The sequence below is a fragment of the Cariama cristata genome, unplaced genomic scaffold (assembly GCF_000690535.1).
Source record: "Cariama cristata isolate BGI_N322 unplaced genomic scaffold, ASM69053v1 scaffold12543, whole genome shotgun sequence".
In the NCBI taxonomy this organism is placed as follows: domain Eukaryota; kingdom Metazoa; phylum Chordata; class Aves; order Cariamiformes; family Cariamidae; genus Cariama; species Cariama cristata.
Genome location: NW_009606710.1, coordinates 34,059 through 51,128, shown reverse-complemented (window position 1 = coordinate 51,128; position 17,070 = coordinate 34,059). Strand labels below are relative to the sequence as shown.

The following is a 17,070-nucleotide window of genomic DNA, read 5'->3' as shown; positions in this document are numbered from 1 at the left end:
AAAGAGTGTATTTTTATAATGGTTGTGTATTATATTTCTGTTGCTTACAACTGTCACCACAAGGACAGAATAATTTTGAATGTGACCAGGCAGCTGTCTCTGTGAAGCCTATAGATAGCAGCTTCCTTGTGTAGCACATTTTCAGCTCCTTCAAACAGATTTATCAAGCATCTTTACTGTCTCAACACTGCCAGCTCAAATGACTTCTCAAGGAGCTTTGGTTATGCAATCTTTTAAAAGGTGCATTGTTTTTTCTGTTTGTTTCTTTTTGTGTATGTGTGTGCTGGGTTTGGTTTTTTGTTTTTTTGGTTTTTTTAGTAACTCACTGCAGCAGCTAAAATCTAGTGCAGGGTTTCGCCCTGTGTTAGGAAAAAACCATACTCCATTTGTCCACCGTGACTAGGCTTTAAATAAGCATCAAAACTTTCACCAGCTGTGCAAAGCAGCAGAACAGCACAGGTCAGGGCAGAGCGGTGAGCTTGCAGGAGAGCGCGATGCTTTGTGAGTAAGGAGAGAAGAACCTGCAGAGACAGGAGCTGGAAATAGCATTCACTTGGCATAATTAGAAGGTACATCCATAATCATTTTGGGGTCCAAGGGCTGCTCAATAGAATATTCTTCTCCGAGTCCTGTCTGACTTACAGGAGTTAGAAGATGACAGAAGCCCCTCAGCTGGTACCTGGTCTTTCTGGATGGCCACTGAAACAGCGGGTGGCAGAAGGGAGGGCTGGGTAAACAGCCAAAGGATCTTCCCAAAGAATTTCTCTGCTCATTACTGCTGCAGTTCACAGCATGGGAACCTTCAACAATAAAGACTTTAAAGGCTTCTTCAAAGAGCTTCCAGGCTGTATCAGAAGCTCCATCTGGAAGAAGTCTCATGATACTTTGGAGCGTTTTGTAAATACAGGCTGGGGACAAATGAGGTCTTTCTTAAATTGAATTTTGCAAAACTTGCTTTCTAACAAGAACTTGCAACAGGCCGCTTTAACACAGGGGTGTTTACTGAGCTGCATCCCTAGTGTAATGTCTTTTGGAAAGGGTGCAGTTAGCTTGTCATCCCTACAAAGTTTTTTACTAACACAGTAAATTATAGGCCTTATGGGAATGTGCTGTACTTGGTTCTTTTCAGGTCATGTTCTTGGTCTTGGATTGCTGTGTGAAACTATATGCGGTGCTTTATACTGTTTGCCTGCGGATTTGTTTTGTGTTTCAGCAGATTGAGTAGCATTTCTATTTAAATCATGTTTCATTCTAACTAAAACAATTGCTGTTCTGTAGTGTCAGGGGATTCTTGAGGTAATAGGAACACTGTATGTTTTGTGGTTTACTGACCATTTTGGCCTTTGAAAGGCACCGGTCTGTTTCGGTCCATTTTTCCTGCTTTGTTTGGGTTAGTGATGCCTCATCAGTTACACCAGGCCATGACAGCATGAAACATTTTCAGCACTGGTGGCCCTCAATTGCGTATTTTGGTCAGGGGCAATAATGTCCCTGTAGAATCGTTTTCCCATCAGCAGTGCTAACGCTCCAGGAACACCAGCATTACCGAGTTTTAAGAACTTGATGTCTGTCTTTTGTGGTTTTCCCCTTTGGAGATTCATCAACTTTTATAAAAATGTGTTTACATCATGCAGTTGTTAATGACCATGAGTTAGCTGCCTGCATCAGACTAAACTTGCCTGTCTAGAGCCCTTGTTTGCCTGTGTATTTCACTTGGCACTTCTGGCAGCGTATGAGAACAGAGAATATGGAGCGAGAAAAAAGTATGAAAGCTCCATAAATCTTGTATAGACTGAAAATATCTCCCATTATCATCTTGATATTTTTCCTTTCAGTTGTGCTCTTTTCTAGAAATCTGAGTATTTTATGAACACTGAATTAAACCTTCTACAGCCTTCCTCCTTCTCCTCCTCTCCCCAAGGAGATGACATTATCACCCCTTGTTTGTAGATGAGGAATCGAAGGTCTGAGTGGTGAAATGACTGGTCCAAGGTCAGCTGCTGAATTAGTGGCATGATTATGAATAGACATAGGCATTCTAGCTCTCAGCTGTCTGCTAAACACCTCATGCCCTCCCAGTTTGTTTGTCATAACTTAATGACTAATAACATTTGAGCATCTAGAACATGGCAGAAGAATTTCTTTTCAGCAGCCAGCAGGTAATCCTTAGTTACGCCAGCAGCAGGATGCAACGCACCTCCCACGTCCCCGTGGATCCTGTCTGCTGCTACTTGTTTTGCGTAAAAGATGCGAGGACAGGTGAGGACTACCAGCATGGCAAAGTCTGATCACTCGAGTGTGGGTCTTTGCTGTTTTGTGGGATGCTCTAGGTGCTCATCTGGATGTTCACTTTGATAAAAACAAAGATCCTAGACCCGATTCTTCATTTGTAACAATTCTTCATTGGTGTAACAATAATGAAGTCTCCCGATAACGGTTTGACTTCAACATCTAATCTATTTTAAAAGAAGTAAAAAAACCTCTCCAGTGCAGTCTGCTATTCCTTGAAGGGGAGAAGTAATTCAACTAAAGTCCTCTCAGGAGCCAAGTAAGAGGAGTAAATTTTGAGTTGTGCTAATCAGGAAGAGGAAGTCATCTGTCTGCATCTGGTCACTTCCCTGCTTACACGGCATAGTCCTGTAACAGCTACATAAGAGGCTTTGTGATGAGCAAATGTCAAGGGCAATTAATTCTTCGGCAGGCAGCTGTTATTATTAGGACAAAGAGTGGCCAGACATAGAAGGAAAGCCTTCAGCTGATTTATTTTCTCTACCTTTTCCATCAAAATTGATAAGTCACTCAAACCCCAATGGTGAACTTTCATGCAATAAGAATTTTAAATTTGCCATCTCTTTTTTTAGTAGGAGACCTTATATTAGATTTAGAGCACAGAGGAATAGCTCAGAGAAAATGTTTGGAAAGTCTTCACCACTTTAATGCTATCAGGAAGGAGCAGAGTTGTCTGTTAAGCTGGTAACATAATAATACGTGGGCTGAGTTAAGCCCACTTCAGACTGTTTTTCTCAAACTTAATTGATGGAAACGGCCCACTTTTAGACTTGATTTATTACCTTAGCAGAGTTATTCCAGGATTGCTGCAATGCAACTGTGGGTGTTCCAAACACACCCACGCTGCCAGAGAATCAGGAAGGATGTACTTAAAATCCGCTAATTTATCTGGTAACATCTTTAGCAGCTTTTTGTGTAGATTTAGTATTGTAATGGAAATGCACTCTTTGACTAGATAAAGAGCTCTGGTGTGAAACCGCTAGCATTGGCTGTAGGGACATGTAAATAGCGTTTGGAGCTGATTGGGGAAATACTCTAACCAGCTACATATGCTGTAAATGCATCTTTCGATTTTGTAATCTGTCACTACGGTTAAAATAATACCTAAAATTTCAGATATGAATGTTGACGACTCTGGGTCTCCATAGCCGTGGTGTTCCCACCTTCCAGGCCCAGGCAGAGCTGAGGTGCCTCGTGTCAGGGGTATTTTTTCTCTGCTGTTTAGGTCCAGAGTCTCCATTTTAGCAACTCTTGTTGCCTCAGTTCTTAACCAGGTTTCCTCTTTGCCCATCAGTAGACGTTCCTAAGGGGTTGTTTATAAGTGACACAAAACAAGTTTGTTTTTCCTAAAAATTTCCAGCACCGAGCTGATGAAAGTGAGCCTTGGACTGGGACACAAGCTCAGGTTCCCGCCGGTGCTAGCGCAGCCTGTTACGTTCGTACTCGAAGCGAGCTCTGTCTGCCTCGTGTTTGTAAATGCTTTCAGCATGGATTCTTCTGCTATGTGTTATTTAGGCTGAACCTTAACCTTCATTTTTTCAGAACGCTGTCCTCACAGTGTTGCTAACTGCTGGCATAATTATTCTATCCCAGGCATTGCAATCTCTCTCTTTTTTGTAACATGGAAATTGCATGTAACGTGAACAGTAACCAGTATCACCGCTCTGGAGTATTGGAGCGGGTAACAGAAATGAAAAACCTGCTCTTTGTGAGTTAAAGGCAGACAAGATGAGATAGAAAATCAGCTTCTACAAGCACCAGAAGCAAAGGAGGTCCCGGCGCGTTTTCCTCTTGCTGATTACCCGTACCACCGGGCATTGCTGTATGTAAATAGGATGAGAGTTCCTGTGCTGTGCTGGGAAGAGCCGGTCCTAAGGCGGCTGATTTCCTCCAGCAGTCGTGCTTCATTAGCGCGCACGCTGCTGAGGCTTGGAGGTGCTGCGTGAGCAGAATACTCGGCTGCTAATTCTGGGAAAGACTCTTACCGGTGGTGTGTTCACGCCGTACGAGTGGCTTCCTGCCGAACCTCAAGGGTCAGAGCTTGTCTGGTGACGAGGTATCGCTTGGGCAAAGCTATTTATTGCTCGACTTGTATTCAAATAATTTATAGAGATGTTGAATAGTAAATAACGAGGGTCAGAGGACTTATTTTGTGTACATTTGCTAAATCTGTTACATAATCTTACTGTTCGTAGCAGCATTTTGTATCAAGAATCTGGAGAACTTTACAGTAAAATAGCTTTCAAAAAAACCCCAACCGTAGCAAATCTGATATTTTTTTTTTTTTCCCCCCCTGGAATTCAGATTTCACTGCTGAAGCTATGGCATGTGGGCCGGTTTAGGATGGCAGTTGGCTTTCCTGGGCAGTGAACCAAATGTGAATGGAAGTGACGGTCACCATGTGCTTCTCAGGCTCCAGAACGAAGTCTGATGAATCTGGTTTTGTGTGTAGAAGTTTTTCTGCTCTGGATCTGGTTGGACTGATGGTTCTAGGCTAACGCCCCCTCTCCAACCGTGCTAAAAGCATGGGAACAGACTTACTGGGCCTAAGCAGAAGAAATAGGTTAAGGAAGTCTATGCGCTCATTGCCTGTTCCCTGGACTAGCTGACGCAGAATTCTGCTGTTGATGGAGGGTTTCCGAGACTGAAATCAGCTCCTATGTCTCTGGGCGGTCCTGCAATGGTAGACATGTCTTATGGAGGACATTGTTACCCCTGATGGTAACTCTGGAAACTGGAAGTTTCGGGTTGTGTCAGCAAGAGACACCTGGAGAAGTTAAGGCAGACCAATGAATGGGAAATGCAAAGTCATACCTAAATTAAGAGGTATTAAACTCCTCTTGAATGAAAAAAAATGTACATTAAAGTGGCCTTGGTTTGCTATAGATTTAATTAACCTTGGGAGATATCAGGCTTAATTAAGCTACAGTGAGTTAAAGCCACTTTACTCTTGATAGCGATCATTCACGAGGGAGCTTTTTAACCTTATGCACATCGACTTCATAGCTCCTATGGGTGTGCCTTAACTTTCAGTGTCCCGTGGTGAGGTTTTGGACGCTTTGAAATCTGAGGACTTCTCTTATCCTTTGGAATCCTGACTCCAGTTCTTAGGAGAAACTGCACAGAATGGGCTTAAGATAAAAGTATAATGTTACTATAATGCACATGTAGAACACGCACGCTAGGCAAGGGTTGCGTGACAGAATCTGCAGCGGGGTTCAAGTCTAGATTTGAAAAGCATTTAAATACAGCTTACGAAATGGAACATTAAAACTTAAGAAACAAGGGACATAAGAGTGAAACAGGGTTACTAAAATCCATATTGAGTGAGTTTGAAGTCTTACTGCAGGGTTGTGGTACTGTCTAGCAAAGAAGAATTGGAAGTTTTAGAAATCTTGGTTCAAATTCCTGTTTGTTTATCGAAAAGGATTGCTATGTATTTCCCTGACTGCAAGTAACCTTGCTAAATCAGATGAAAATAACTTTTTGTGTTTCTTTTTCTGTTTGTTTTGTTTGTTTTTTGTTTTGTTTTGTTCCAGTAATTGCCCTTCATTTTTGGCTGCTGCCTTAGCTAGAGCAACTTCAGATGAAGTCCTTCAGAGTGATCTTTCGGTACACTACTTACCAAAGCATGTGGACAGCGCAGATGGGATCATACGTAAGTACATCTGCACATGATAACGTGCCGTTTTACACGGTGTGGATCTTTCATTTACACTGTATACTGGAACGCTCTGCAGATAATTCATAGATTTTTAAAGTCAGCATTGACTTCAGTGACCATGTAGTCTGACCACTTGGATGGTACTAGATTTTCCTCAAATTAGTTCCTTCTACCAGCTAGCTAAACAAAGTTGGACTAGATTTCTTGTTAAGGAGTATCCCATATTGATGTAAAAAGATGAATGGAGAATTTGCCACCACTCCTGATAGAGCTAGTGGCTAATTTCTTAGTCAAAGCTTTCTCATCTTTGAATCTTGTCTAGTTTCAAGTTTTACTATGGAATTCTTTCTCTATTTTTAAATGCCTCTCTCTGGTTGTACTTGAGTCTTTTATCAAATTTTTGCTCCTTAAGACCAGGTGGAAATCACTTCTTCCTTTTAAGTGCACCTTCATAAGACTGTGTCTGGTGGCCCTCAATTTCTTTATAAGCACTTTAGACTGTGAGTCCTGCTGCTTGCTGGCAAGTGCCAGTTGTCCTCCTTCATCCTTAGAGCAAAGTCAAACATATGTGGGAAGTGAGAATTTAATTCTGAATTACTTCAGTCAGTATAGTTTTTACTATGGCTTTTAATTTTTTTAAATACAGTTTTAGCAAAGGATAATATAAAGATATTTCATGCCTAAGAGGAAAATTTCCCTTTCTCCATTTGTCTGTCTTGGCTAACAAGATTTTTGCAGCATCCAGCTCAAAGCTGTGCATTCTAAATTGTTTCAGGATTCTGTTGACCTAAATAACCTTGAAAAACTTTCTAGGGTATTCATTACAATGAAGAACAATGTTTCTCACATGTATTGAGAGGTATTCTGTCATTTGATCTTCAAAGACAGTCACCAAACCACTTTGTCCATTCCCTCCTTTTTTGATAAAAAAAAAAAAGTAAATGATTCTGGGGATAAGTGGGATATATAAATTTGGCTCTTCAAAAAGGAAGATTCTACTGTATTTCTGAGAGGCCTTTGGAAACCTGAGAAACAGAAAAACATGCCCTGGGTTTCCTTTTTGTAGGTATTGCTGCCTCCTCCTGCTGAGCAGGTAAATGGCATAGATTTGTCATTGTTCCGGCTGAGCAGCCTTCATTAATTTCAAATTGAGATCTCTGAGACTTGCATAAATATTTGACAGTCTCCAAGGAAGTGTTGACTAAGCCTCCACACAGAATATCTAAAGAGTTCCAACAAAAAAAAAGAAAAAGAAAAAAAAACCGCCACAAACCCTCACATCTACAGAGATTGCCATGTAAATATATCTAAATCTGTAATACACAGCTGCATAGATTGATACGCGTACAGGCTATAGCAGGCACTAAAAATATGACTCCAGATGCAGTATGTTCAGGTGAATTGTCATAATGAAGGTACTTGAAAATAAAATATACCTTTACAGATGCAAGGGTAAAGTGTTAAAATATGAAGATAGAGAGGGAGAGGAAGAGAGGGAACATCTTCTAAATCGTGGTAAAGCAATGATTTCATATAAATACTGCTATTTCAAATAATATACCATAAATAAGTATTTGGAAACAGAGCATTAGCTCAAGTGATGCAAGGTTTGTCTAAGAAAACCGTAACAAAACTAGGGGGGTTCATGCAGGACTGAAGGATATTTCGTTGCAAAAGGTCAACAACTCCATTCTAGCTAACTTTCTTAGCAGGAGTCCTTTGAGAAACCTAGGCTCGTTACTTAGAAGAGAGCTGCGACTGATGAATGCCCTAACAGGTACCGTATAGGGAGACTTTCATGCTTTGAAAGAAAACAAAGGGAACTGTAGCAGGTGACGAAAATGAGATTTCTACATCTTGAAGCTTTGTGCTCAGAGTTCACTGTTTGTGATGTTTGAACTGCTGCAGAATGTGAAACCAACCTAAATTTAGCTGGCTGGTTTTGATACCCAATTCTATGTCGGTTTTTCTTATGAACTCAGAAAGATTTTGACTCTGTATAATACAAGGAGACATTTACCTGATTTACCTCGTTTGAATTTGCTAGAACAAAAAAAATTATTCCAAATTTTAGTGACACATTTCACTCTGAGAATTGCAATGTGACAAATCATATTGCATACTTAGGAGTGGTAAAAGCAGTTATTGGCGTGCTGGTGGAAAGGAAATTAGAAGCTTCATGAAGGAAGAATGCTAATCTTAAAAGAAGGAAAACTCTTTTGAGTTCACAAATATAGGGATGCAAGAATATGGGCCTGTTATATTTGGTGTGACCATGTGTCTTTGGGTATCAAGAACAGAATCTGAAAGTCATAGGCAATGACTGGTTCTTCTCTTCCAGTTGCACTGGAGAGGAGCAAGAGAGCTTCTATGAGAACTGAAAGATGTTTGATTTCCTTTTTGAAAGGTCAGGTTAAGAACATTCAGTTCTCTTTTTTGTGGAGGAAGACATTCATGTGGGGGTTCCGCATTGTGAAGGAACCACCAAAGGAGGCTGGATAGTAGGACCATGTTACATGGTGGAGGTGTCTAAAATATCCAGCAGACTTCACAAAGCAAATCACAAAGTCCCATTACCCAGTCTTTCCAGGTACTAGGAGATAGGATTACTATAGCAAAGGCACAAAGAGGTCATTGACTGGTCAGAAACTAGAGTTCTTAGATTAAGAAAAACCTTGATCATTGGCTTGATGACATGTCAGCAAACCTGGGTACTGATCCTTGTTGTCACACTGTCTGCCTTTTCAAGAAAGGTCTTAAAATTTAGGTACTAAAAAGCAGAATCTGATTGCTGGTATTCCTTCTACCCTGATTTTGCCCTAAAAGAAGTCAGTTGTCTTTGGGAACAACAACGCCTGAGCTGGATTTCCCACTAGCTGTGGTACAATTAAGTGCTACTTCCAACGCTGGGGATATTGGAGCAGCGGGAGGGAAATGAAATTCTCCATGACACAACCTCAATGACAGCTGAGTCAGCTCTGGCTCAGCGCTGCAGCATTAACAATTGATGAGTAATTTACAGCTGTGAGGGGGTGGTTTGACTGTTGTGGGCCTTTCTCCTGTTTTAACCTCCAGAGCAGTTATTGATGATGCTGACACCACGCATACTCCCTGCTGGGGAAGGGTGTTTAAGTATCTCAGCAGAGCCGATGGGTTTACTGCCTTCCTCCTTCAGAGCGACGCTCTGAAGCGTAACAGCCCCTTGACATTGAAGTGTACACCGTTCCCCTTCATATAGGCCCAGTGGAAGGAAATGGAAGAGCAAGTCTGTGGGGTTCATTTCTGGAAAATGTAATTTGGACATGTCATGCTGTATGTGTCCCCTCTTTAAATATAATTTAAATGTAATATCCAGCAAAGAGATTTCTGGTGGCACCAGTGAGAGCAGTATAGGTGTTGGGGGGGAATTGGTACCCATTACTATGGCAGTGGTGGGATGACCCAGTCATTTGATTTCCACCACTTGTTTTTAAAGCTGTGTGATCAAGAAGCTAAGACTCCTTCTTTTCATTATGTTTATAGCTTATTTCCAGCTTAATGACTGCTCTTGCAGATCAAGCTTGAACCCACTCATAATCAGCAGAGCTGGGAATGTATCTTGCTCCTAACGATCTTGGCCCCCTGATCACTATAGCCCACATCTTGTGTGGACCTAATACAGAAATTAGTAGATGCTGCTTTTAGGTTCCTCACAGAATTTCTGTGAACTGAGAGATGCTGTAACTCTCCCCTTTACTCCCTGTGTTTGAGCTGTTCCTCCTCCAGGACTGATTGACACTCATGGATTGCTGCTGTTTACCTTTGAAGATCTCTGGCTTTGGTGAATGATCATGAGCAAAGAGATTTTGATGTGTTCAGCTCTGATGCTTACTTCTCGTTTCCTCCCTTGAATTCTAGAACAGTTGTCAAGTGCCTGAGTTTTAACATTTTAAAATTACTATTTCTAAGGAGTGACGGTTAAGCATTTTCTTAAATTTAGGACCTTTACGGTTTTCTCATTTGCTCATGCAGATTTCTTTGACACACCGTCTAGTCAGGAATCTGGAAATAACGTTACGAAACTAAGAAGGTATCGGAACTACTGAATGCATACACTGTCAAAACATCTTAAAGTAACACTGTTAATTTCTGTAGATTATTTACCACTGTATTGCCTCAGTTCTGCTGTGAGGTGTTGTTTGGAATAGATAGTTTGGTCTAAAACAAATACATCATTGTAATGGATTGTGTTTTTCATATGTCATGCTGTATGCCATGACAAAGTCCCTATCAGAGCTGCCGTGGCACTGCTGTGCCACCCTGTGCAGAGCGACACAGGGGACCAAATGCTGAGGGGAACGTTCTTGCTTTTCATTTTCCTGATGCTGCAAATGAGTTCCCCAAAGGCATGGGGGAATGTTTAAGTTAAAAAGACAAACAAACAATGAGCTCTTTACTGATGAATGCTGATTATGGTGAGTTTGGCTTCCTCTTTTTATGCATCAGAGCCCAGAATTCCCCTGCTGACATCCATTTCAACTGCTTGGCTAAAATGGTTTTGTTTCATCTTTGTAATGTATGCAAGAAAAAAATTCTCACTTAATAACACTCTTAGCCTTTCATTTGTGGTCTTTGCCTTCCCCAGAGATTGAGACAGTGAAGCTAGCCCGCTTAGTTTATAGCAAACTGCATGAGATCTGCAGCAACTGGGTGAAAGACTTTCCACTCCAGCCGAAGCCCCACCGCTACTACGAGACATCCATCCATGCCATCAAGAATATGCGCAGGAAGATGGAAGACAAGCACGTCTGCATCCCAGACTTCAACATGCTCTTCAACCTTGAGGTAAAAAGAGATCATGTGGAAGACAAATGCATATGCTAAATACAGTTTCCATTCTTGGGGAAACTGGGCAGTTTTCTGCTGTGAAAATGAAAGCCATACCTGTGAGGGACCTGAGGAGGTCTGTCAGTCAAGAGACAAACCTGGCCTTAAGTTAGGTCAGTTGATATTCTGTAACCATAGCGGCAGTATGACATGCAGTTTCTATGTAGAGTACATAGAATAAAAGAGCAATTTTCATGGACTTCTGGTGAAATGTCATCTAACTAAACAAAGGTTGTATCTGGCCCATCCTGATGTGGCCACTCATGCCATGGCTGAAGGACTGACCTGCCATCATGCAGAAAGCGGCCCTGATGCATTGTAGTACCCCGTGATAAATCAAGGTAGGAGCCTCTCTCCGGCTGAAGCTGTAGGTATAGAAGAGGATTGCCAATGGAAATGGGGGAGTGGTTCACCTTACAGTTCATCACTGAAGCCAGCTGTCTACGGGGGTGGGTCTGTACTGCTTTTCAACCCTTTCTCTTGGGAGGAAGAAGCCAAAAGCAAGAATAAGGAAAGAAAGAGAAAAAACCAAACCAAAACAAAAAACCAAACCCAAACCACAAAACTTGGAGGAGAATGGGGTGCAGTTCACACAAGAATCTAGCAACATGAGTGGTTTGGTGGAACTGGGGCCAGACTTCCCTCCATTAATTTCTTTACGTGGCCATTGGTCAAACGCTCGTGCCTGCTCTTCCTTCAGATATAAAACTGGACACTGAAGAATGGCAGATGGAAGAAAGTGGCAAGAATTTTACCTTTAGGATCAGATTGCTGCATAATTGATTCTTTATTACATCCTGTCACGTTAATAACCATCTTCTGGTTCTTTCCTTTAAATGATATTAATGCAAACAGAGGCAAATGTTTCCTTTGCCTGTCAATTGTCAGCTTTCTTATTCCAATTTGTGTTGGAGCCCATTACTCAAAAATTACAATGTACAAATATTCTAGTCGTTGAGATGGCTGTCAAGGTTGAATTGTCACTGACAGTGGGTTGGTGTGTTGTATGTATGACTAGGCACAGGAGTTGCTGTCTCTTGGTACAGCGTTTCTCTGTTCGAACAGATAAGGGGAAGCTGAGAAAACTGAGTTGAAGATGAGTGATTTTGCTGTATTCAATTTGTGAATGTAGTCACAATTATCTGATGAGAGAGTGCATACAGTTTTTTAAAAAAACAGGCATCTAAGGTGATATGGATTACATTTACCAAAAAAAAAAAAGAAGAATGAAAGCAGAGGCTGACTGGCTTCACATTTTAACTGTACTGGCATTTTATCCCTGGTGGATTCCAGTCTTGATGTAGACTTCATGCAAACTGTATTGGATGTTCTTCTCTCTGTGGTTTTTGCAGTCACAAAAACTCCTGCACAATTTGATGAGAATGGCACTTTCTATTTGAGTTGAGAGACTGAATTGTAACAAATGGGACATAAGGAACACTGAGAGCGCTACATGGGTGACTCTTGCAGGGCGTCTCTTGCAGTTTGCAGGTAGAATTCATCAGCAGTAAGGCGGAAATTTCCCATTGATACGAGTGAAGGTGGTCTGAGTAGGTTTTTTTTTTTTTCCAGGGCAGACTCTGCCCCTAAATGCAATTTAATAAGGACACCACAAATCTCAAGTTCAAAAGTTTTAAGACAATCTGATTAGCTGCTTGCATTGGTTTCTCCTGAGTTGTCTTCTCAATGTGTTTCCACTGACAGGACCAAGAAGAGCAAGCTTATTTTGCAGTGTTTGATGGTCATGGGGGAGTGGATGCTGCCATCTATGCCTCCATCCATCTCCATGTGAACATGGTCCACCAGGAGATGTTCCAGCAAGACCCAGCAGAGGCACTCTGCCGAGCTTTCCGGGTGACCGATGAGCGCTTTGTCCAGAAGGCAGCCAGAGAGGTGACTGAGTTACCTGGGCTTGATTCTGAAAGTATTAATCTATAAATTCTGGCTTTGTTAGCAGCGGTGCTCCAAGTGCCATGCTGAGCATTAGGCCAGGGCTCAGCACAGAGCTGTCCATGCACGGTCCACAGGTGGGCTGCTTCGTGTTCCATAAAGGTGTGAGTCTCCACTTCTCACAACATCCAGTTCATTTAGAAGGATGCTGCTGCTATTGTTATGTTCACATGTTAACTACGTTTAGTCTTTGGGCTGGCTTTTTTTCCCATTTCTCTTAGAATACATTTTTCTTAGCTCCAGAAAGCAAGAATAAATGGATAGCTGACTCCTAGGCCTCCTAAACCCATGCAAGGGCTGAGTTAAGTGCTGGGAACTCAAGATGCTTACAAAAAAACCTCCCTCCAAGTTCGTTAATGTGCATGCGTTTCTGTCAGCAGATAGGGAACAGGCACGGGAAGTCAGCTGAACGAGCAGCTCCGCAGATCACTAGCAGAGCCCAGCAGAGCCCAGCTTCTGAAACGCGATTCCAGCACAAGGGAAGTCACAGGGCAAAACGGATCACTTCCGTTTGGCCAGGTTGGCTCTGGGGGGCTGTTACTGAACAGTCGTAGCTGGAAGGAAAGCGCTGCCTGTTCCTCCCCGGGAACAAGCTGTGTATTGGAATATCAACACATTCCATCCTCGAGTTAAGCAAGGAAATGCTTTGAAATGGTTCTTAGCTGGTTATTTAAAACTGAGGGCATGTGTTTTCACCCTATCCAGAGTCTGCGTTGCGGAACCACCGGGGTGGTGACTTTCATCCGAGGAAACATGCTGCACGTGGCTTGGCTTGGGGACTCCCAGGTTATGCTCGTGAGGAGAGGCCAAGCTGTGGAGCTGATGAAACCCCACAAACCAGATCGAGAGGTGAGAACGGCCTGTTTTAAATACACCCGGGCGGTGTTTACCACTGACGCTGACAGGTATCAGCTTTTTGTGGGATGCTGGGACACTGAGTGTTGCCAGTGTCTTGGAGCAGTAACGTTAACGTTCCAGTTATCCTGATTTGTTTGGAAGTTGGTATGGATTTGTGTGCAAATCCTTTGTTCTCATCGGTTGGGGCCTGCAGGCTCCACCATGCTGTGTTTGTGAAAACACCAAATATTTATTGAAGTGTTCAGAGTGCGATGGCAGTACTGAACACTCTGTCCAAACCACTCTTGTGTTGCCTTGCTGTTTAGGATGAGAAGAAGCGCATCGAGGCACTTGGTGGCTGTGTGGTCTGGTTTGGAGCCTGGAGGGTGAATGGGAGCCTGTCAGTCTCCAGAGCTATTGGTAAGAGTGGGCTTTAGTTCAGACTTGCTTTTCATTTTAATTAAAGTTCAGTTTTAATTTAATTTAATTAAACTTTAGTTTTCTAGTGATCAAAATTTGAAATACAGCTGAAGATAGAGCTGTGAGCGATAACCTCTATTTTTATTTTTTTTTCCTCTACAGTTTGAGGGAATAATTTCCAAATAATTGCTTTACCTTGGGCTCAGAGTCATTGGCTCCGTGCTGTGTTAATCAAAGGGCTTCCAGATGCTGTGGCTGCAAACCCACGGTCTTGTGTATCTGTGTCTTGTCTTTCCACAGGGGATGCTGAGCACAAGCCATATATCTGTGGGGATGCAGACTCTGCCTCCACTGTGCTAGATGGCTCTGAAGACTACCTCATTTTAGCCTGCGATGGCTTCTATGACACAGTCAATCCCGATGAGGCAGTCAAAGTGGTGGCTGACCATCTCAAGGAGAATAATGGCGACAGCAGCATGGTAGCACATAAATTAGTGGCATCTGCTCGGGATGCCGGTTCCAGCGACAACATTACCGTCATTGTGGTATTTCTCAGGGACATGAACGCAGCAGTCAATGTTAGCGAGGAGTCGGACTGGACAGAGAACTCTTTTCAAGGTGGGCAAGAAGACGGTGGGGAAGATAAGGAAAACCACGGAGACTGCAAACGACCGTGGCCCCAGCACCAGTGCTCAGCACCTGCAGACCTAGGGTATGAGGGACGAGTGGATTCCTTCACCGACAGAACTAGCTTAAGCATAGGATCCAGCATTAACCTGTTTGACGATCAAGGCTATTTAGACCTGACAAAACCGGAAACTAGTACACCTTCGAGTGCCAAATGTCTGCCACCCATTCAAGTGTTTAGTCCTGGCATACCAAAGAGTGCGAATTTCATCAACAGCTTAACAGCGAAGAACGAATCACCAGAGCGCACCACATCATCGATCTGTGGACGGAGCGATCCCCAGGAGTACAACGTCCCGCTTAGGCTGAGTGCTGCAGGGCAGAGCATCTACAGGGTGAAGGGTTTATCCCCCATCTTCGTTGGGCTGGAAGATGAACTGTTCAAATCCTTGGGAAAACGAGCCGCGCTCTTTCACTTCCGGCTCTGTAACGGGAAGAGGCGACGAGGAGCCAGGCTCAAACCAAAGTTTCACACGCCGCTCCTGGCTCATGAGCCTTCCCATAGAGAAGGATCGAGTCTGTCCTTACCTGTCCGGGGCCGTGGTAGCACGAGGTTGTCGGTAAGACACTCCCCGTGGCGGAGGCTGCCTAGTCATAACGCTTACAGTGAGAGCGTGTTTTTGGTGCGAAGACAAAGTAATTGTATACCAGATTCATACCTTCATCAATGCTGTAAAATGTAACTGTCTCCCTCGTGTTCCCCCATCAGACTCCCAAAGTAGACATTCCCAAAATAAACCTGGCATCATCTGAAAGTGAAAAAAGGTGGGCATTTCAGAACTGTACTCCAGTCCCCTGCACAGCTCAAACCATGTGTAAATAGATCTAGGAATCAACAAATGTAGTTGTTTCAATCTCAATAAAGTTTGCTGGTGGTGCCACCCTGCGCGATGCCACAGCCGCCCGACCACCCGCGCACGCAAGTATCTAGCCACATTCACCAGAGAAAGCCAAACAGCGGGTTCCCGTGAACAGACGCGGTTAGGGAACAGGCTTTACAACCGCCGAAAGTTGAACCTGCCTGAGATACGTCTGTGGAGCAATATGTAAAGAAAGATTCTGGTTTAGGACTGCCAAATTTTTTTAGCTTGGGGGGGAAGTTTCCGTAGAAGTCAAGGTGTGTGGGTTTGGTTTTTTTTTTGTGTTCTGCTTTCTCTTTATTTCAGGCGAGCATTAAGACGAATTAGAAAATTACATCCGCTTTTGCAGGCAGACAACTAAAAGCCATACAGGGTTTTACCAGGTAACTTAGGAATGGACAGACCAAGCTCCTGCTGCTCTGTTCTCAGACTCCAGTTGAGGTACAGACTCATTATTTACCTGGGTTTTTTTTTTCATGTAACATAAAATGTGGAATATGAAGAAAACTGGTTTTTGTAGTTTTTAAAAAAATTATTTCCTATGGCTAGAGGTGCAGTGTAGGTTTATGGAATTTCATATCTTTCTGGTGCTTTTAGTGGCATTTTTCTCATTTGTCAGTTTAGGAAACTGTTCTCGCTTAGTTTTAATTGAACATGATTGTGCTTAATGCTTGGAGCCCAACCTCTTTCCATCGTAACTTCATCTCACGTCTTAAAAGAAACCAATCCGTGGAGATGTTCAGTACAACACTGCTGTCACTCAGCCAGTCACACCAGAGAACTGCTTGCGAGAGATAATGCGTAATTTGAGGAGCTGTTTGGTTTCGGTAATGAGTTCTAGCTGGCAAAGGCATAAGTTCAAAGTTGGAGCATGAGGGACGGCAGGATGCTGTGCCTACAGGTAGCATTACTGCTGCAATTTGGTGTTTTCCAGCATGTGTAGGAAGGGCTGCCGGGGCAATCCAGAGCGGTCGGAACTGCCGTGGATGCAGACGAGCAGGGCCTGCGCTTGGGGTTTAGTGGAGAGGTTAGAATTCACTGACGAGCCAGAGCTCTGCTTCCACTAAACCTGGGTTCAGAAAGGAAAGCGAGGGATGTCAGCTGCCCTTCTTTTATTTATCGAACAGGGAAACAACCGGTACCCAGCAGCTCTTCCCTGCTCTCGAGGTGATGGTAAACCCTTACGGGAGCGGTCCGTTGGGACCTCAGTCAGCAGACGGTTCCCGTCAGGTCCACTAAATACACATCCTGTTACTAGTCTTTGTTACAGTCAGACGTTTGGAGGAGTATGAATAAAGTAAGTCTTCATAGCCATTTATTGTACAATTCCTATCATTTTAGCAGTAACAATTTAATAACAGTATTAGTATTTAGCTAGAATTTGCAAAGTATTTTAATATTAAGTAGTCAGGAGATTATTCAACACGACGCGATGGCGAGGTTTGAATTCTGCCAATTTCCGCTTCTTCTATCTTTGATGCACTATTTTAAAAGCAA

General features: G+C 42.9%; 1 protein-coding gene across 1 annotated transcript; it reads left to right on the top strand.

Annotated features, from left to right (window-relative positions):
- Positions 1-654: 654 nt before the first annotated feature.
- Positions 655-16,865, top strand: PPM1E (protein phosphatase, Mg2+/Mn2+ dependent, 1E). Its single transcript, XM_009696474.1, is given in 10 exon segments — positions 655-731; positions 1,894-1,946; positions 2,888-2,960; positions 5,829-5,947; positions 10,578-10,777; positions 12,524-12,712; positions 13,475-13,618; positions 13,933-14,026; positions 14,327-15,273; positions 16,701-16,865. Coding segments are annotated over 10 exon segments (2,061 nt in total).
- Positions 16,866-17,070: the final 205 nt, after the last annotated feature.